The sequence below is a fragment of the Ovis aries genome, chromosome 20 (assembly GCF_016772045.2).
Source record: "Ovis aries strain OAR_USU_Benz2616 breed Rambouillet chromosome 20, ARS-UI_Ramb_v3.0, whole genome shotgun sequence".
Taxonomy (NCBI): domain Eukaryota; kingdom Metazoa; phylum Chordata; class Mammalia; order Artiodactyla; family Bovidae; genus Ovis; species Ovis aries.
This window is the reverse complement of record NC_056073.1, coordinates 38,666,264-38,688,172: the sequence shown is the minus strand read 5'-3', so window position 1 is coordinate 38,688,172 and position 21,909 is coordinate 38,666,264. Positions and strand designations below refer to the sequence as shown.

The 21,909-nt window shown below is 41.4% G+C and overlaps 1 protein-coding gene across 2 annotated transcripts in view; it reads left to right on the top strand.

Annotated features, from left to right (window-relative positions):
* KDM1B (lysine demethylase 1B) overlaps window positions 1–21,909 on the top strand; it is a 42,792-nt gene that overhangs the window by 6,705 nt on the left and 14,178 nt on the right. For both annotated transcript variants that reach the window (XM_015102829.4, XM_042237021.2), the window contains 9 exons: window positions 475–586; window positions 1,889–2,005; window positions 7,366–7,404; window positions 9,968–10,172; window positions 12,302–12,486; window positions 15,437–15,613; window positions 15,962–16,036; window positions 18,284–18,421; window positions 19,310–19,481. In XM_015102829.4, the coding sequence (XP_014958315.1) occupies window positions 475–586; window positions 1,889–2,005; window positions 7,366–7,404; window positions 9,968–10,172; window positions 12,302–12,486; window positions 15,437–15,613; window positions 15,962–16,036; window positions 18,284–18,421; window positions 19,310–19,481 (1,220 nt within the window). The remainder of the gene's footprint in view (window positions 1–474; window positions 587–1,888; window positions 2,006–7,365; window positions 7,405–9,967; window positions 10,173–12,301; window positions 12,487–15,436; window positions 15,614–15,961; window positions 16,037–18,283; window positions 18,422–19,309; window positions 19,482–21,909) is intronic.

Genomic DNA, 21,909 nt, shown 5'->3' with positions numbered 1-21,909 from the left:
AGTCTGAGCACTCCCCTCCCCGGAGTTACTGAATTATTTCACTGTTTCATCCATACCTGAACTGACTACAGGTGTTCCAGAACTTTGATGCTATAGTTTGCATGTGTGTATGCTTGTGTGTGCACACTCAGAGCTCAGAAAGTATCTGCCATGAGACAGTTGTTCTCTGTAGTTCACAAATTCTGAAAAATTAAGGCGCTGCTTTGCTCTTCTATGCCAGTGCAAAGGGGCAGGAATGAAAAGATTTTGTGGGGGATGCTGACAGCTAGAGGGTGCTGGACAGACAGGTAACCATCCCTTCTTGATAGTTTTAGATACTAAAAATGCAACCTGTTCTGTGCATGCTATGATAACTTACCCCTCCCCCCTTATAATGTGGCTAGTTAAGTCCTTCACATAAGATTTCTATCTGCCTCCTGTTTTGAAAACCTCAATAGCTTATTGTTTGATATATTTATTTTTATTGTTTTTCAGCCATAAGGATGGATATGACAAATATACTACGTGGAAAAAAATATGGACAAGCAATGGAAAAACTGAACCTAGTCCCAAAGCTTTCATGGCAGACCAGCAGCTCCCCTACTGGGTAAAAAAGATAAAACTGTATGATTTTGTGAAGCATTTATAGGGCTTCCCTGGTAGCTCCAGGGTAAAGAATCCACCTGCCAAGCAGGAAATGGGAGTTTGATCCGTGGGTCAGGAAGATCCCCTGGAGAAGGAAATGACAACTCACTCCAGTCATTCTTGCCTGGGTAATCTCATGGACAGAGGAGCCTGGCAGGCTACAGTCCATGAGGTAGCAAAGAGTTGGGCACAACTGAGCAACTAAACAGAAAAAGCATTTATAGCACTAAATGCAAGAGGAATGGATGAAAATTCCAATTTTTAGGAAAGTTTTCTTTAGTTACATTTATTCTTTCTGTAACTATGAAAGCCAATCACTTTTTTATTTTTGTGGAAAAATCACCTAACTTGACCTGTAGCATAAAGAAGAAACTAAAGACTCATTACCAGCTGTTGATAGCCATTGCTAAGTTTGGTCCATATCTCTCTTCTTTGTTCATGTTTTTCTGTGTTTATTTAAACACAATTTCACACTTAGTATGCAAATCCTAATTTGGTTTAGAATCATACTTTGCATGTAAGTTTTTAGTAGCTTTTAGGTTTTTTTAAATTAACTTTATTTTTTCTATTTAGCCATTCTTTGAAAACACGCTTTCATGATTGTATATATAATATAAATATACCATCATTCAATAAATTATTTGCTAATTTATTTAATGTTATAGGTAATTTGAGCTATTCTATGCATACCTTAAAATTTTTCTTAATTGAAGTGAGATTTACATAACTTTAAATTCACAAAAAATTCACAAGGGAGACTCAAGAGGAAAGAACACACACACACTTATGACTGATTTGCATTGTTGTACTGCAGAAACCAACACATTGTAAAGCAGTTATCCTCCAAGTAAAGAGTAAGTTTAAAAAGGTTTTTTAATTAACCCTTTTAAAATGTACAACTCAGCATTCAGTACATTCACAGTGTGGTCCAATCACCACCAATATCCAATTCCAGAACGTTTCATCATCCACAAAGGAGATTTGTGCCCATTCAGCCGTTACCTCCCATTCCTCCCTACCCCTACCCCCTGGCAACCCCTGATCTGCTTTCTGTCTTTCTGAATTTACCATTTTGGATGCTTTGTATAAAGAAATCAGGCAGTGTGTGACCTTTTACATTTGGGTTCTTTCACCTAACCTCATGCATTTGATGCTGAACACTTGTTAACCCAAATCATGTGGAGGAGATGGCAAAGGAAGAGAGAAGAAATGCTCACTCAAGAGGCGCTAACTCATTGACCTTGACTTCTTACTTTCCATCTAGGTTCAATGTACAAAACCTGAGTGTAGGAAATGGAGGCAGCTTACCAAGGAGATCCAGCTGACTCCCCAGATAGCAAAGACCTACCGATGCGGTATGAAACCAAATACTGCTGCTAAGGTATGATGTCTTTGGTTTTCTGTTTGAATTAATTGATGGATTAGTTTAGTTGTCAGCTGGTAGTAATGACGTATATTTTTCCTTTATTGTATTGGTCATTGTATCAGGATGGTACTGTCCCATGTATAAAGAGAACCTCCACTAAAATAGCTTAACAGATTAAGGCTTTTCTTTTTCTCTCATTATAAACAGTTTAGAAGCAGGCAGTCCAGAGTTGGTATAGTTGCCCAGGGAATTCTCCTTCTAGTTTCCAGCTCTCCTACAAGATCATTATTGCACCATCACCCATCATTCCAAGTTCAAAGCAGAAAAGATGGGAAAGGCTGGAGTATCGTAAGCCAAGTCTCTCCTCCTTTTACTGGGAAACCAGGAGCTTTCCTGGAAGTTCCAACAGTAGATTTCTATTTATAGCTCTTTGGCCAGGACAGGATCTCACAGCTAGTCTGAACAACAGTGGGGACAAAGGAAGAAGATATTCCATAACTGTTGCATGTTTTATATTTTATAATTGGAGGGAAATCGTTCATAACAGCATCGAAATTAGGATCCTGTTAGTAAAGAGAAAAGGATGAATATATTTGGGCTCAATAGACAGGAGTTTGAGCAAACACAGAGATAGTGAAGGACAGAGAAGCCTGGCATGCTGCAGTTCATGGGGTTGCAAACAGTCGGACACGACTTAGCGACTGAACGACAACAACAATATGTTTGGGCTGTTAGCAGTCTTTGTTAATTGGTATATTCTGCCTCTTTGGAGATTTGACAATTGCTTAGCGTTTAAAAATGTGCTAATTGCTTCAAAGTGTTAAAGCATTCATCCATAGAATATGTCTTGTTTTATCAGTACATTAAAGAATATTCGGAATTGTAATCTCAGGTGCAAGATGCTTTTCCTTTCTGAAAATTTTGACTTAATTCACAAAATTCTCCCTCTTAAAGTATATAATTCAGTGGTTTGTGGTATTAATATATTCACAGATATGCAGTTATCACCAGCAAAATATTTTCTTAGTTCAAATTCTTCTTTAAAGAATGAATGAGAAACATTTGAAAAGCTTTATGACGTTTACGATCAAGTTTTTCAAAGCCTGGGATTTAAGATACAAATGTTATTGAAGTAACTCATAATTATTAACATATTTGGAAGATTTTGCAAAGTAAACTGGTGAGAAAAATGGTATGACTATTTAGGAGTTCTGTTTTCTATAGTTTTAAATTTTACATAAGCATTACATGAATATAATCTCAAGTTTAAAAAAGCAAATTGAACATATGGGTGTATATGTAAGTACATGCACACACATAATCTGTAAATGAAAAATGGAAGTCCCCTTTAAACCATCTCTTTCTTCCCACTCTAATAGATAACAACTCTTAATGATTCATTTATCCTACTAGAACTTTCTTTATGCTCTCATTATGTATTTATGCTAGGCACATTTTTTTTAAAGCACTGGAAACAAATATCTAAACTACTTTTTAAAGATTTAAAGAAGTATAGCTCAGAGTGATCATAGCCAATCATAGCCTCTAAGGATGATATCATATCTTTTAAGTCCCCTCTGCCCAAGAAATCCTCCCTTGAGACCCTCTAGCTCCATTCTGATTGATTACCATCTATTAACCTCAACTTTTGAAATATTTATTTAAATGGTGTTTATTGACTCAGAGGCCCTTTGGTTTTCAGCTTGGTCTTCTGTCAAGGACCAAAGTCTGGAAAGGTTTATTTGTAAAACAACATTAAAAAGAATGGTAGCAAACAACACACACTGTTTGGAGCTCACTGTTTGTCATTTAATGTATCTTGAAGATGCTTCCATCTCAGTGCAGAGAGATCTCTTTCCCTGTAAAGACTGTATAATACGTAGTCCGCTGAATGGATTTATCGTGATGAATTTGCCGTGGTCGAAGGGCATTTAGGTGACATTTAAACGTTTATCGTCAGTGAGTGCGCTGTAGTGAATAGCTTCATGCCTGTGCAGGTTTTATTTACGTATTTTTATTTTTGGGTGGCCTGGGTCTTCCTTGCTGTGCGCAGGCTGTCTGTAGTTGTGGCGAGCGGGGGCTACTCTTCATTGCAGTGTGAGGGCCTCTCGCTTCAGTGCCTTCTCTTTGCAGACACAGGCTTAGGCTCACGGGCTCCAGTAGTTGCAGCCTGCGGGCTTAGTGGTTGTGGCTCGTGAGCTCTAGAATTCTGACTCAGTAGCCGTGGCGTCCGGGCTTAGCTGCTCCGAGACGTATGGGATCATCCCAGCTCAGGGACAGAACCTGTGTCCCCTGCATTGGCAGGCAGATTCTCATATTCTGTGCCACCAGGGAAGTCCTATCAAGCTGTTCTAATTTGAAATAATTCTTAGACCCACAAGAGGATTTATAATTTGTGTGTAAGGAATAAAGGATGAAGTTGAACACTCACCCCTAGTTTTAGAAACAGAGCGTGACCAATGCCTCTGTAACCCCCTGGGTGCCCCTCAGTGGTTATCTTCCTCTGCGTCTCCTGCAAGAGCAAGCCGTATTTCAAATTTCGTATTTATTATTCCTCTGCTTTTTGTTTTTGAGTTGATACATATGTATGAAACCCTAAATAACATGTGAAGTTCTGCATATTTTACGTTGGTTGGAAATTGTACCCTGTTGTTTGCCTTCTTCGGCAGCTTTCTTCTTTTCCTTAACACTGAGGTTTTTGGGTTGCCTCCATGCTGATGCCTACAGCTCTGAGTGGTTAATTGTCCCTGCTGTGTAATTTTGCACTGTGGGAATCTACCATAGCGTGTCTGTTCCCTTGCTCATAGGTGTGTGAAGGTTGTTTCTAGTTTGGGAGTGTCATGTTCTTTCATGTCTCTTCTAATGCCGTGCTCAGTCATGTCCGGCTCTTTGCGACCCCATGGACTGTAGCCCACCAGGCTCCTCTGTCCATGGAATTTTCCATCAAGGATATTGGAGTGGGTTGCCATTTCCTGTTCCAATTTACCTAGTGCACACGTGCGGAGAGTTTCTCTGGAATATATTCCAAGGGCTAGATTTCCCAGACCATATGGTATGCCAGTCTTCAGTTTATATAGGTAACTTTTTAAATTGAAATATACAAACAGAAACTGCACAAGTCAAAATGCCATAGTTCAGTGAATTTTCAGAGTCCACATTTAGCCAGGTCCCAGTAAAGAAAGCTGAGTGCCAAAGGATTGATACTTTTGAACTGTGGTGTTGGAGAAGACTCTTGAGAGTCCCTTGGACAGCAAGGAAATCAAACCAGTCAGTCTGAAAAGAATCAACCCTGAATATTCATTGCAAGGACTGATGCTTCCAGTACTTTGGCCACCTGATGCAAAGAACTGACTCACTGGAAAAGACCCTGATGCTGGGAAAGATTGAAGGCAGCAGGAGAAGGGGATGACAGAGGATGAGATGGTTGGATGGCATCACCAACTCAATGGACATGAGTTTGAGCAAGCTCCAGGAGTTGGGGATGGACAGGGAAGCCTGGCGTGCTGCAGTCCATGGGGTCACAAAGAGTCGGACACGACTGAGCAACTGAACTGAACTGAACAGTTAAGAAATTGACCAGCCTCTCAGAAGCACCCTTGCACCGCCTTTCACTCAAAGAGTCCATCCCTTTCCCCTGCCCAGAGTAACTACTTACTTCCTCTTCTCCCACATCCAAACACTAACCAGCCTGACCCTGCTTAGCTTCTGAGATCAGAGAGGACAGGCGCTTTCAGGGTGGTATGGCTATAGGTCCCTACTTACCCTTCCAACTTACTGTGGATGTTGCTTCCTTTTGAACTTTATGCAAATGGCGTAATACAGCATGCATGTTCTGGGTATGGCTTCTTTCAACTCACTGTGACGTTTGGAAGGTGCATCCATACAGTTTACTCTCATTGCTGTGCCGTTGTTTGACTGTAGTACAGTTTGTTTCGGCCTGCTGCTCTTGATGGACTTCTGGCTTGTGCTTAGCTTTTCTCTCTTACAAACTATGCTTCTTCAAGAATTTTCTAATCCTTTTCTTGGTGCACGTGGACGAGCGTCTCTCTAGAAAATGCAGGCATGCCTTGTTCTATTGCACTTTGCTTTTTTGCGCTTCACAGATACGAATTTTTCACGAATTGAAGCTTTATGACAAGTCTGTATTGTCAGATGATGGTTAGCATTTTTAGCAATAAAGTATTTTTATTTTATGTATTTATTTATTTTTGGCTGTGCTGAATCTTCATTTTGGCACAAGGACTCGGGGGCACTTGGACTCTGTAGTTTTCGCACACTGGCTTAGTTGCCCCACGGCATGTGGGATCTTCCCTGACCAGGGATCAAACCCCTGTCCCCTGCATTGGCAGGTGGATTCTTAACCACTGGACCAGAGGTATTTTTTAATTAAAGTGTGTGCAGGTTTCTTTTTTTAAGCTATTGCACACTTAATAGACTATAGTATAGTATAAACATAACTTTTATATGCACTGGGAAACCAAAAAATTCTTTTGAGTCACTTCTATTGTGATGCTTGCTTTATTGCAATGGTTGGTCTCAAACTGAGCCCACAATGTCTCTGAGATATGTCTGTATAGCAAGACTAGAATTGTTGGGCATCATGCAGTCATATCTGCAGGGCTTGATTCCGGGACCCTGCAGGTATCAAAATCTGAAGATGCTGAAGTCCTTTGTCTAACATGGCATAGTATTGCGTATAACCTACACACATCCTCTCGTATACTTTAGTTCATCTTTAGAATACTTTTAATACTTCATATAATGTAAGTTCTATATAAATAGTTGCTGGTGCATGGCAAATTCAGATTTTACTTTGTGGAACTTTCTGCAATTTTTTGGAGTATTTTTTAATCCAAGGCTGACTGAATTTGTGGATGTGGAACTGATCATAGTATGTACATCTTCAGTTATACAAGATAATGCCAAATTATCATGCATTTAAAGGTTTCATATTTTGTCAGATTCTTCTCCAGAATTATTACACATTGTTGTAGGTTGCCATCGAGGACGTCCTTTCAAGAGGAGCTGTCTTCCTCGCACCCTCACTCATGTGGGTGTTTTATTACACTTTCTCTTTTCCAGTCTAATTGATGAAAAGAGATATCTTATTAAAGGTAAACTGACACTTAGGACTGTATTTTAGGGACTTCCCGGGAGGTCCAGTCGTTAAGACTTCACCTTCAGTGCAGGGGGTATACATTCGAGTGCTGGTCAGGGATCTAATGTCCCACATGCCTTGGGGCCAAAAAACCCAGAAGCAATAGTATAACACATTCAATAAAGACTTTAAAAATGGTCCACATTAAAGACTCTTAAAAAAAAAAGACTATATTTTATAATTAAACCTAATTAATACTTTTTGTCTTGTTTTGCAGCCTGAGACCTCAGACCATTGTTCCCTCCCAGAGGATCTAGTGAGTATTTCTGCATGTTTCAGATTAGCCAGCATCACACTTTCAGCGATAAGTGCAATAAGTAAAGCACAGTAACAGTGTTATGAGTGCCTTTATTTGGTTGCTGATCAAAGGCTTTTTAATCTCCCGTGATAACTATGTGATAAAAATGCTAGCAGGAATGGTGTTATGAGTGATCCTCATCCAACTTGAAAAAAAAAAAAAACACTAAAATTTTATCGCTTTATGTTTAAAGGAAATAAAAGGGCAGAAACTGACACCATGCCTTCCTACAAGGATCAGACTTGTTATACTTGTTTTCCAAGGGGGACTTTATGACCTTCTCGCCACTTGAATCGTTCCAGGAAACGAACAAGAGGCCCATGATTTGATGGTCTTGGCCCAGATTCAGCTGTGAGAGGGTTCTCGTGTTATTCTGACCTCAGCGTAACTGCTTTGTCCCATCTCTGCCCAGATGTGGAAGGGGCAGCAGCTGGCAAAGCCTGGCCACGTGTTGCTTGTCTTAGGAAACTTTGCTCCCTGAGCTGACTGATTTTGCCACATAAGCCAGATCCAACGGCTATTTCAGAAGATGATTTTTTTTTAAATTATTAGTTTCTGAGTTATTCTGCATGACAGTGATTCAGGATTGTTAATTTGTAGTTTTTCTAGATGCAAAACTCAGGAACTGTGATTGATGTTCAGGCAAAGGGCGAAATGACACCTGGCAGGTCTGTTCTATTACATAAAGGGGTGTGTGAGACACACACATAAAAAGAATAAATAAATAGCTTACACACACATACACCCACATTAAAAAAAAAAATAGCTGTACCCTCGAGCATTTTTACAGTAAAGCAGTGGCCCAAATAATTTCTGGATTCAGGGTAAACGAGATGACGTTATAGAAAGAAAGGAAAAAATAACTTTAAATACAGTTTTAAAAATTACTTTATGAATATTTCCCCTACTGTTCAGACCATTGTGCTCTCAAGGAATCTGAACTTTAGGACAGAGGCCATGTTCTTGGGATATAAGAACCTTAAAAAGTTCAGAAGAGTCGTCCCTGGATGTTCATATGCCAGTTACTTATTTTTGTCATCAGTTGAGAAAGAGTCTGGGGCAGGTTTATGAAATGGAACTTTCCTTCTTTTTGGTCCAGCCCAGGCTGGTCAAGGGTAGCCAAACCTAAAATAAGCCTTGAGGACAAAGATTGCAAACTGAAAAGCCATCAGGGGCCAGGCAAGTAAAATGAGTGTGTGAGGGACTTTCCTGATGGTCCAGTGGTTAAGACTTTGCCTTCCAGTGTAGGAGGTGGGGGTTCAATCCCTGGTCGGGGAGCTGAGATCTCACATGCCTCATGGCCGAAAAAAAAAAAAGGTATATAACAGAAGCAATATTGTAGCAGGTTTAATAAGTGAAAAAAAAAAAAAAAAGGTCTGCATCAAAAAAAGAAAAAAAATGTGTGAAGCAGCTGGGAATAATTTATGAGGGATGTTGGGGCTTGTAGTAAGCTGAGAAAATGCTTGCCTGAGATTTGGACTCTGAAATCTGCAGGGCAAATAATGCATCTTTAATTCACAAACCACAGTTTGATGGCAGGTGGCACTTGCTTGGAGACTGGAGAACTAACGTGAGAGGGTTCCTGAGCCCAGGATTCTCCTCTATTAGATTCCTAGAATTTCCTGAAGCATACATTCAAGATCATGTTTAGCAAAGACTGCCTAGTATAGGATTTCTGGCTGTGTTGTTTTAGAGGCAGGTAAATTTTATTTTTTATCACAACAGTCATCACCAGGCTGCTTTGATCGAATGATTCCATATGTTAATTCAAAATCTGGAATATGATCACATATTTTAAGACCAAAGATAGTTTCTTCAGTCTACACGGAGCATCTTATTTTGCTGATTGTCATGTATTTTTCCCTCTGAAAAAAATTTTTAGTAACCTCTAGCAAAAAGCAGTAATATTTGACTGCTACTTCAGATAATTTTTTTTCTTTTTTTTGCTGAATTTTGCAGTTTCCATTATCTTTAGATCCTCAGTTAAAAGGGGGAAGGGCCAGGTGATAAATGATTCCTGAACAGAAGGAAGTTCCTCATGTCAGACTTCAACAAACCTAGGCTTCCAGGAGAGTTAGTGGAGGCACCATTAAGACTTATCTGATGTTGGGGCATCCCTGGTGGTCCAGTGGCTGAGACTCTGTGCTCCCAATGCAGGGGCATGCTTTTGATTCCTGGTTAAGGCACTAGGGTCCCTCATGCCACAAGATGCAGCCAGAAAAAAAAAAAGACTTGCGTTGGTGGCGTTTTTTTGCGGGGGAATGAAGAGAGCTTCTTGCTGTAGATCTGAAGGAACTCGGCCTAAGAAACATTCTCTCCAGGTCTCCTCAGGGGACTTTGTTTCTGAATCTGCCTTTGTAGGACTCTGGCCTAGGACTGAGGAGTGGGCGAAGGCAAAGGAGAAGGGTTGGGGATGAATGAGGATGAATGACAGGGCAAGAACCCTCTGTCCTTGGTGGACCCTGCAGGTCCATTTCTTGTCCGCCATTGTCCCTGTTTGTCTTGCTCTGCCCCCTTGCAGAGAGTGTCGGAAGTGTCCAACCATTGGTGGTACTCCATGCTCATCTTACCTCCTTTGCTGAAAGACAGCGTGGCCGCCCCCCTGCTCTCAGCCTACTACCCAGACTGTGTGGGCATGAGTCCATCCTGCACCAGCACGCGCCGCGTGACCAGCGACGCCAGCCCCGGGAAGCTGGAGCACCCCAAGGCGGTCCCCTCTGTGCTGGGTGAGAGCTGGGCCTGGCCCTCCCTGCCTTCCCTCCCCTACTTTGCCCTGGAAATGTGTGGGTGAGCAGAATGGAAAAGATGGGTTTTTTTGTTTGATTGTTTTAAATGTGTTCACTTAGTACAAAGCACCTCATTATTTCATGAATCTGGTTTTACTGTGGATCACTCGTATTATTTATATACATTTGTTCATTTTTCCCTTAATCATTGGGAAGGCCTGTAACACTTGGCTAGGAATCGTACCTACGGAGTTTAATGAGCATTTCTTTGAAAGTCGGAGAGCCTCGTAACTTGATGATCGTGCCTACTCACCCTGACATGCCGGAAGAAAGTTTTGACTTGAGCCACTTTTCTTTCTTCTCTTTGAGTCATTCTTCTTCTAATTATGCCATTGATAATTATAGTCAAATGACCCGCTCTTGAAAAAACTTCAGGTCAAGGCAAGCAGACTGATGACTTTACTTTCAGGGGATTTAAAAAATTCTCCATCAGAATTCTCTGTGTACGAGCGAGAATTCTAGATCATCTCTTGCACACTAACAGACTTGATCTTTGGTGCAAGTAGATTTTGACATTGTGGGCTTTTATTAAGGTTTTAACTAGTAGCACTTGACCCTCTAAAAATATGGATGTGGTCAAAATCACAACTAAAATGATAAATCCCAGTGTTACCGAAGGTGGAATGAAGCAGGCCTTAAGACGCTAATTAGTCGGTGTGTACATATATGAAGGCCATTTGGCAGTGAGAATGAAAAACCTTATAATAGATCCTCTTTGGATGTAGGAATTTATCCTAAATTATCGAAGATTATCAAAAGTAAGTCCAAAGATGTGTGGTGTTGTTCATAGTAGTAAAATAATTGGATAAAATAAAAATGCCCAGAAATAGGGGAGTATATAATAAATAAGATAGCATTGTATGTTCATGGAAGTCGTCTTTAATGACATGGGACAGTGTTCTTGAAGAGCAGGTAAGAAAAACAGCCTTTTCAGTGCATTTTGGGGGCTTTTTTTCTTTCTTTCCTAGAAACAACGTAGGTTAGACTGGGTTTAACACTACACAAGGATTATCAGGGGTTAGTGATTTGTTATTTACTTCTGTGAACCTGTCTTCTAATCAGAAAAACTCCAATAATAGTTTCTTTTAAGATATATTTCCATGGGGATTTGGCATTCAGTTGGGTTTGGAATTTCAGGTTTGCAAAATGAAGTTGTTGTTCAGTTGCTAAGTCATGTCCAACTCTTTGCGACCCTGTGGCCTGTAGCACACCAGGCTTCCCTGTCCTTCACTATCTCCTGGACTTTGCTCAATCTCATGTCCAGTGAGTCACTGATGTCATCCAACCATCTCATCCTCTGTCACCCCCTTCTCCTCCTGCCTTCAGTCTTTCCCAGCATCAGGGTCTTTTCCAGTGAGTCAGCTCTTCATATCAGGTGGCCAGTGTATTGGAGCTTCAGTTTCAGCATCAGTCCTTCCAATGAGTATTCAGGGTTGATTTCCTTTAGGACTGATTGGTTGGATCTCTTTGCAGTCCAAGGAAACTCTCAAGAGTCTTCTCCAATACCACAGATTGCAAGATGAAGACATTCTGGAAATCTGTTGAGAACAATGTGAATATGTAACACTCAAGCATGATTAAGATGGCAGATTTTATAGCACATGTTTTTCTTTAACAAAAAAAATTTAAAAAATTTCTGTGCCACAGAAATTGAATTTGTGAAGAGAGAATAGGGCAATATTTTTTAATTTCCACCTAGCAGGTCTAATTGGACAGAGGAAGTGGAGGCATTTACATAGGACAGACCAGGAAGCTTGTCTAGGCCCTTCTTTCTGGTTTAGTTTTGTTTATGCTCTTCAGCTTACCCGGATTTCCCTGGTGGCCCAGACAGTAAAAAATCAGCCTGCAATGCAGGACCCCCAGGTTCGATCCCTGGGTCAGGAAGATCCCCTGGAGAATGAAATGGCAATCCAGTTGAGTATTCATGCCTGGAGAATCCAATGGACCGAGGAACCTGGTGGGCTACAGTCCATGGGGTCTCAAAGAGTTGTACACCACTGAGCAACTAACGCTTCCCCAGATTTGGAATTTACAGCCTGTGGGATTTACTCCTTTGCTTCTACCCTCAGTTCCAGGCATGAACCGGTACTTCCAGCCTTTCTACCAACCCAACGAGTGCGGCAAAGCCTTGTGTGTGAGGCCGGACGTGATGGAGCTGGATGAGCTCTATGAGTTCCCAGAGTATTCGCGGGACCCCACCATGTACCTGGCTCTGAGGAATCTCGTCCTTGCCCTGTGGTTCACTAACTGCAAGGTGAGTGGGGGGCAGGTTGGCCAGCAGCACGTGGACACAGACTTCTCTTAGAGGAGTGGCTTGATCTCCTTAGATCTGTGTGTCTCCACCACACGTTTGGGTGGGGGCTCTCCTATGCATTGTAGGGTGTTTAGATAGCATCCCTGGCCTATACCCACTAGATGCCATAGCAACCACCATCCCCCCCAACTTGGTGTGATAGCCAAAAATGTCTCCAGATATTGCCAAACGGGGCAAAGACTCACCACCTGAAAACCACTGCTTCAGACCATATGCCACCAGAATTCTGACTCTCTGGTGAGTGAGTACAGTGCAAAGTTGGGTCAAGGAGTTCCGATGACAATGCCGGGAGAAAAAAGAATGAAACATTAAAGACTGAATCATAACCCCCCCGGAGGGCAGGATTCTTCCTCAGTTTGTTATCCTCAAGCATCTGAAACCAGTGATTGGTTCTTTTCTGGGATTGAATGAATATTAGGGGCGTCAAACAGCACTTACCTTGAAAGGGATGAAGATAAATTGGGGGATGGGGCGGGTGGGGGTACTACAATTTTTTTTTTTAAGCAAAGTCTTTCCTGACCCTCGTATTTTTCCAATTTATTAATTTCTTCTGCAATTATTTGAGTGACTGCTGAATGTGGAACATTTTGCCAGACTGCCAGTCTTGGTTAAAGAAAGATATTCTGGGTCTGCGCTGGTATTTCATTGAATTAGACCCCAGCCCTAGATGATTTGATTAAGTTACAGCTGTAAATGCAGTTGATATGAATTACATCCAGGTGAGTGGGCTGGGCAAGGTAGAGTTACTCATTTCCTCTCCAGCAGCCTTGAAGTAGGTATTAAACTAAGTAGTAAACATTTGCTGAACTAAACAAAACTGTGGTCAGAATTTTCCTGTAAATAAACTGTGAAGGAAGATGCATTTTTCAGAAACAGCCTTGGGTTCCTTTTTCTTGACATTTCTTTTTAGTGGACTTTGAAATTGGACTTATACCGTGGAAGACTCTGATTTAAAAAGTCCTCTGCTTATCAGTGTGTCTCTATTTTAATTTGTAATAAGATCATAAGATGTATCTATTTAATACTCTAGCGGGATTATGGTTGCTTTTAAGGAGTCAGAAAAACACACAAGGAGTCAGACTAAGTATTTTTTCTTTAAGTCATGAATACAAACACATTTTTTAATCCTCTGCAACAATCCAAGCCAACGTTGTACATGTTATTTCTTTCGTATTTTGAGCCTGTAGTCATCTTCCTGTGTTTGATCAGGTTCTCTTGGAGCTGGGGGTTGGGGACAAGTAGAAAAAAGGCCAGAGTGGGCACCTCCCCCCTGCGCCCCATGGCCCAAACCTGTTCTAACTTCACGACCCTGCGAGGAGGCTGCCTTACTCTGGAATCTTTGAGATGAACCAACCCTTGCCAAAGCTTCTGGGGTAAACAAAGTCAGGGTCTTTTTCTTTCTTTTTTTTTTTTTTCTGAAAAGTTCCTAAGTCCATTCCTCCTATATCTTATCAGTGATGAGAACCTAGGTTTTTCAGATCCCAGGGCCAGCAGCAGCCTGGGTTTCTATAATGGCCTTTGTTGTGTGGTTTATTGAGTCAGGAATATATTTGTGGTGTGCTCTGCACCCACGCTCCCCATATCGGTCATTCTCTGCGAGGGGAAACTTAGGTGATAAAACAGAGATTGCCGTGTGCCTCTTTTGTTCCTTTCTTTCTTCCTTCACCAGGCAGACCTCCCTTTGGTCTTCCTATGTCTTAGTGATAAATGGTAGATTCCAGTTACCCTGGGAGGTTGTTTTTTTATTTGGTAGCTCAGATGGTAAAGAATCTGCCGCAGTTTAGGAGACCAGGGTTCGATCCCTGGGTTGGGAAGATCCCCTGGAGAAGAGAGTGGCAATCTACTCCAGTATTCTTGCCTGGAGAATTCCATGGACAGAGGAGCCTGGTGGGCTACAGTTCATGGAGTCGCCAAGAGTCGGACACAACTGAGCACTAACACACCACACAAAACGTGCACGTGAGATTTATCATTTTTACCATTTTAGCCATTGTAAAATGTGCAATTCAGTGGCCTTAAGTACATATACAGTGTTGTATAACCCTCAGTTCTATGCAATTCCAGAACTTTTTCATTACTCCAAGAGGAAACCCCACACCCATGAAACAGTGACTCCCTACTCCCAGCTTCTGGCAACCCTAGCCTACTTTCTGGGCTTGCCTGGTAGCTCAGCTGGTAAAGAATCTGCCTGTGATGCAGGAGACCATGGGTCAATTTCTAGGTCAGGAAGTTCCCCTGCAGAAGGGATAGGCTACCCACTGCAGTGTTCTTGGGCTTCCCTGATAGCTCAGATGGTTAAAGAATCCGCCTGCAGTGTGGGAGACCTGGGTTCGATCCCTGGGTTGGGAAGATCCCTTGGAGGAAGGCATGGCAATCCACTCCAGTATTCTTGCCCGGAGAAGCCCATGGACGCAGGAGCCTGGCAGGCTACAGTCCATGGGGTCGCACAGAGTCAGACATGACTGAGCGACTAAGCACAGCACTGCCTACTTCCTGTCTCTGTAAAATCTGCCTATTGTGGGTGTTTCACATACATGGAATCATGTAACATGTGGCCTTTGGTAACCAGCTGCTTTACTTAGCATGACCTTTTCAAGGTTCTTCCCTGTTGCAGCGTGTGTCCGTACTCCATTTCTTTTTATGACCAAATCATATTCCGTGTATGGACAGACCACCTTTTGCTTTATACTGTCATCCACTGATGGACGCTTGGATCATTCCTACCTTTTGGCAGCTCGAATAATGCTGCCACGCGTTGAGCTCTTTCCAGTACGTAGATGGGAATAGAATTGTTGGGTCATGTGGTTCATTCTGTGTTTTCCCTTTTTGAGGAACCAAGACTTGTTTTCGGTTAGTTAGTTTAACAATCTGGTTTTATTTCCAAACACAGGAAGCTCTTACTCCTCAGAAATGTATTCCTCACATCATCGTCCGGGGTCTCGTGCGCATTCGATGCGTGCAGGAGGTGGAGAGGATACTTTATTTTATGACGAGGAAAGGTCTCATCAACACAGGAGTGCTCAGCGTTGGCCCCGACCAGCATCTTCTGCCTAAAGATTACCACAACGTAGGTGACGGTAACTCTAGCAGCGCTGCTACCAATGATACATGATTGTACGTTAATAATACAAGTAAAACTCACATTATTGCTGTAAAAGCTTTAGCAAGACTTTTGTAGATTTTGTGTTTCTTCAGGAGAAAGAATATAAATTACTGTTCTCCTTGACGGTAGAAAAGAGGAAAGGATGGATGGCTTAGGACAAGTACTGATGTGTTCTTTAGGGAAATAACTTTCTACAAATGGGACAGCAAAGAAATACAGATGAACTAACATTGCTTGGCAGTTGGCTCCTTCTAGTACGTTTTTTTTCATTGCTCTAATTGGATTTTTGTTTCTTTTTTTCTTTTCGTAAAGAAATCAGTCATCATTATTGGGGCTGGTCCAGCTGGATTAGCAGCTGCTAGGCAACTGCATAACTTTGGAATTAAGGTAAGACTTGGGGGACATGGAGGCAAAAACAGATGGTTAACTGCTCCTTTGGTCCAAATTTTCTAAGACTGGGAAACTAGTTCCTGATTTTAGCAAAGAATACTGCATACATTATAACGTCCATGGGGTTGTAAGAATCGGACATGACTTAGTGACTAAACTACCATATTTGGGGTAGCCTTCTTTCCCAAGGAAAGATATTCTTTCTTATTTTCATATCAAAATGCATTTTATTTTTATTAATTTTAGAAATCCTTTATTTTCTGTGTGTGTTGGTTTCTGCCATACAATGATGAGTATCAGCCATAATTATACATATATATTCCCTCCCTCTTGACCTCCCTTCCCCCCACATCCCTAAGTCATCACAACACACCTAACTGGGCTCCTTTTGTTATATAGCAGCTTCCCACTAGCTAGCTATATTCTTTCTTTTTATTTAGTGTATTGCCTTATTCTACTTGTTAAAAATTAGCCAAAATAGAGTTGATTACAAAAAAATTGTGCAATTCAGTATCTAATTTCCATTAGATTCATTCAAGTCTCCCAGATTTCTGGGACTTCCTAGGTCTGACTCATTTCTCCATTTTTTTAAAAACTTGTTTTGCAGGGACTTTGGTTTTCCATTAAACCAAACGTGAAAATCAATTTGGTAGAATTGAATTAGTCTTTCTCCGTGCTCTGTGTGGCTAAAAGAATCAACATTTTTCACAGCATCTTCTCTGCTGGCAGAGTTTCAGAAATGAGAAAGTTTGCAGTGGTTATGCCTCAGAGGTTTTCCTTTTGGTGGAATGCAAGATCTATGTCTTGGATTCTATATTTACTACTGACAAAAACGGGAGAATCTGAGTTGAGTTTATAGGAAGTGTGTTTGCATTTCAAATTATTGTCTAAGAGGTATTAAGCTGTGAGGTATTTTAATTGGCCATATGTATATTTCAGCAGTAGATATTAGGACCAAGGTTTCTTATGTGTTTTTTGCTTAGAAAACTCACATTATGTTACAGGGAAAGTTATTCCTGAAAAAAAACTGTATGTATACATATGTATTTATATGTATAACTGAATCACTTTGTGGTACACCAGAAGCATTGTAAGTCAACTATATTTCGATTAAAAAAAAAAGTTATTTCTAGCCAAACTCGGGGGAGGAGGAGATTTCTTTAACATTCAGCCTTCCTCTTATAAATGAAAAAAGAAACTGGAAATGGATGGTTCTAGGTTCATCTGAAGTCAGAAAGAAGGTGGAGAGTCACGAGTTGTAGCCTTTTCTAATTGGAGAAAATAAGGAATTTAGGTCCAAGGAAGAAGAATATTCAGGGGACCTCTGTTGTTCTCCCCTTTCTCTGGGGAAACCACCCCTCCTGGTTAGGAAATAGATTCCTCTGAGTAACCTCAGAGATGCTTAGCTCGGGGAGCCTCCTGGAGCCATCTGAAGGAGTGCTCCTGGGGCTCCAGAAGCGAAAGGACTGCTTTTGGACTGAAGAGGCTTCCCATTTTCAGCTTCTACAACCAAGGGCAGAGTCACTCTTTGAGGCACAGGGCTGTCCACCGGAGAGCAGCTCCCCCACCTCCAGCATCAGAAATTTGCAGGAGATAAAGTAATCTGGCTGTGGGACCAGTCTGTGCTGGCCAAGCCCCTGGGGTCATGCTTAGAATCACACGGGATTTTTTTTTTTTTGGTCTGTTTCTGTTTTACAGATACATTCATTTGTGTCACAGATCCCACGTATAAGTGACATCGTGGGGTATTTGTCTTTCTCTTTCTGACTCACTTCACTCAGTATGATCATCTCTGGGTCCATCCATGCTGCTGCAAATGGCATTATTTTGTTCTTTTTTGTGGCTGAATAGTATTCCTGTGTGTGTGTGTGTGTGTGTGTGTGTGTGTGTGTGTGTGTGTGTGTGTGTGTGTGTGTGTACATATACACGCACTGCATCTTCTTTTTCCATTCATCTGTCGAAGGCCACTTAGGCTGTTTCCACATCTGGGCTATTGTGAATAGTGCTGCTATGGACATGGGGATGCGTGTATCTTTTTGGATTATAATTTTGTCCAGAGAGACGCCCAGGAATGGAATTGCTGGATCCTTGACACACTGCCTTCTTTTTAAAGTCGTTTTTCTAATAATATGATGATATATTAACTAGATGCAAAACTCATCTTACTGTGTCACTTCACCTTTGTACTGCATTTGGGATGACTGTTCCATATTCTTCAGCTTCTCCGATTGTCTCTCTTTTTAGGTGACTGTCCTGGAGGCCAAAGACAGAATCGGAGGCCGAGTATGGGATGATAAGTCTTTCACAGGCGTTACAGTGGGACGAGGAGCCCAGATTGTCAATGGCTGTGTTAACAACCCAGTAGCACTCATGTGTGAACAAGTGAGTTTCTTTAAGATTTGTACTGTAGGTGAACAAAAGATGGTCTCAGTTTGCTTGTGTGCAGTATTAATATGGCTCTAGATAACATGCAATAAACCCAGAATGATTTGTTCCCCCTCATCCCCTCTGAAAAGTAAATAAGAACAATTACAGTTCTTCCTTTCTCCGAAGGTGGAACTGGAAGACTTAATACCCCCTCCCCCGCCTTGGTCTGTAATTATATTTGTGTGTTAATTTGCAGGCCACTTAATTAGCTTATTGCTGTAGGGTTGCCAGATTAAGCAAACAAAAATACAGAATGCCAATTTAAATTTGACTTTCAGATAAACACCAATACTTTTTTTGATATAAGTATGTCCCAGTATCCCATGGAATATTTTGTATGCACTATCTGGGACCTATTTATACTTTAAAAAAAAAAAAGTATTCATTGTTTATCTGAGAATTAATTGGGCTTCCTGTCTCTCGTTGGGCAACCCTACCTGATTTCTTTGAAGACCAAAGCTTTTTGTGAACTATTGATTGATGGTCAGTTCAGCCTCAGCTTCTGTGAGTGTCTGTGCGTTTGTGTGCTCTTTCCCGTGAGACTCCACAGAGGAGAGGGGGTGTCAGAGCAGGGAGGGGCGGTGCGCAGCACTAGCGTCTGAAGCATGGATAAATCTTGGTGGAGGGCATGGCCTGGAAGCTGCTGTTGGCACCCTTCCATTCTCCGGTGCCATGCTGGTTTTTCACTGCCTGCCTTTGTGGCCATGCCCTGATCAGCCTGTATTTTTGAGAGATCCTGACTGACCCTTTGCTCCACAAGAGCTCTGTCTGATTGCAGCTTAGAACCTGTACCTATTTTTTCCAGGGAAAACTTTTCACCTTCTTATTCTTATTATTTTGAAGCTTGGCATCAGCATGCATAAGTTTGGAGAAAGATGTGACTTAATTCAGGAAGGTGGAAGAATAACTGACCCCACTATTGACAAGCGCATGGATTTTCATTTTAATGCTCTCTTGGATGTGGTCTCTGAGTGGAGGAAGGATAAGACTCAGCTCCAAGATGTCCCTTTAGGAGGTATGGGGAGAATGGTGTTCTGATTGTTCGATCTGAGTCTCATTCTAACCTAAGCTTGATCAGCGGTAGCATCATTCATCCATGAGCCTGGGTGGACCCAATGAGAATAGTCTTTCGGAGCATCCCTTTTGGACTGGCCATTCCACAAAGGGGAGCAAAACTGCCTCAGGGACCTTTAGATATGTGTGTGTGCATACACACACACACACACACAGCTTACTTCACACCATAGCCAATGTTTTTAAAAAATCACATAAATGTTTAATTTTCAGTTTCCCAGAAGAGCTTGCTTTTAAGAAAGCATGTAATAAGCTCTATGTGAATAACTAGCCACCATATAATGACTTTTCTAGATGAGTTTCGATGTGCCAGGATTTCTTTTCCTTTTTCAGACAGAAGGTTAAGATTTTTTTAATGTATATACATTTTGTTTAAGAATGCAAGACTCTGTATTATAATTTAAGAATTTTAATTCAAAACTTTTAGGCTTTGGTACCAAATGGACCATATTCACCACAACCCTCTAGAAAACCTAACAGTAACAGCTCATTTCCTTGAGGGCACCAGCTGAGATCTTACTGTATTGCTTCTTAAATTGATATTTATTTAACCTATGATTTCATGACCTGAATGTATTCATTTGTTATTCTCGGGAGCATAGTGGAGTCGCTTACATTGTAAGCATTTTAACTCAACTATCAGGGTGTTAATTGGTTTCAACTTTGTGTTTCTGTGTGCGGGTTCTGGCATACGCTCCATCTCTGTTTGGGGTAAATTTCTCAGCAGGGATTGTCTGTCTCTTCTTTTAATCCTCTCATCCCACCCCACCCCGCATGACCTCAATTCTTCACCTCTGAGACCGACCCACTTTCTAACCGCCCTTAGTAAAAGTGTTGACAGACAAACCATAACAGAACATTTTTAGAAACGTCCTGGGGTTGACTGGGATCATTTAGCCAAATGTGGCAGTGTCCAGACCAAGTGGCAAGTTGTTGAATTTTCTGGAAGACAGCGACTAGGCAGACTTGCAGGATGTTCTCAGAATTTGCTTAGTGTTTGTGTGATAGTTGCTGGGTGGCGCTCTCTTTACAGTTCTTTCAGGATCACTGTCTACAGAAATTAATAATGTTGTTTTGGCTTTACTTAAAACAAGTTATTAAGGGAGGACCAACCATATTTACTCTATAAGTAGTTGTTTTATCATAGTGATACATTGTTTTGAAAAGCTTTAGTAATAATGCCCCCATCTCTACATGAGGTTACATTAGAGCCTGCCTAGTGGTTTCTCAGCTGTCTGAGCTCTCACCTTATTAGATTTAGCTCGAAAGACAAAAGTATAAGTAGTTAGAAGTTAGAGTGAATTTCACAAAGCAAATGGACTAAAGCTTTAAAATGTTATTTACGTAGAAATCACATTAAGGCTTCTCTCTGCCTGCTTCTACTTTAATTTTATGTCCTATTTTAGCAATCTTGATGCTTCCCACACCTTTACAAAACCTAAAGAAAAACAGAAACTGCATAGCGGGAGACAAGGATGGCGCTGGAGAAGGTCCTGAAAGTGGAAAGAACCCAGCGGCCTAGGAACAAGAGCGCAGCACAGAGATGCTGTGGACATCTCCGTACAGCAGTCTAGCATAAGAATGGAACATATTAATGAGAACCTTCAGTTGTCGAAAAAAAAGTTAACTGGTACCCAGTTCTGTTTCTAGTCAAGCACGTGCAGAATACCTTATAGAAGCTTTGAGTCTGCCGTGTCTCCGTCGGATGGTTGTCATCACTGGGAACATTACAAAGAAGTCATTTGTGCTGAGATATTTGTCAGGCACAACCCTTTTCCCCCTCCACCTCCCCACAAAAGGAATCTAAGATAATCATCGGAATGATAACACCAGGATGTGTATATGTAGTTGAAAGTTCTAGTTGGATGGGATAGATAAGTGCTGGGTGTGGATAACCAAGGGAGCGATTCCTGAGGCTGGTAGTGACCAGGTGATGCTAGTCTATAAAGGATGGATGGGACCGAGGTACGGGGGGAGGGCATTCCAAGAAGAAGCATGGTAGTAGCAGATGTTGCCGGGTTGGCATTTACCAGGAAAAGATTGAGTGAGTGGGCAGGTAGGGTTTGCTGTCTTTGGAAAGGCTAAAAATGTGTTCACACTGTCTGGCTGTGGGTTTTGGAATTTATTACATAGGCAATGGAGAACCAGTAATTAAAGGTGTTGAGCCGGAGAGTTACCTTCGTGAAAGTCCATGGTGGAATATTTGGAATGTTTGCAAGAGACGATAGCCAGTTGTCAGTCTGTGATAAATCTTCTGGTCAAGGAGAGCTGTTAAAGAACTTGACTTTAAGGTGGTTCAGTAGGAGCGGAAAGGGAATGGGAATTCTCTGTCTGTATTTATATATACAGACAGGAGGTTACTTTTCCTT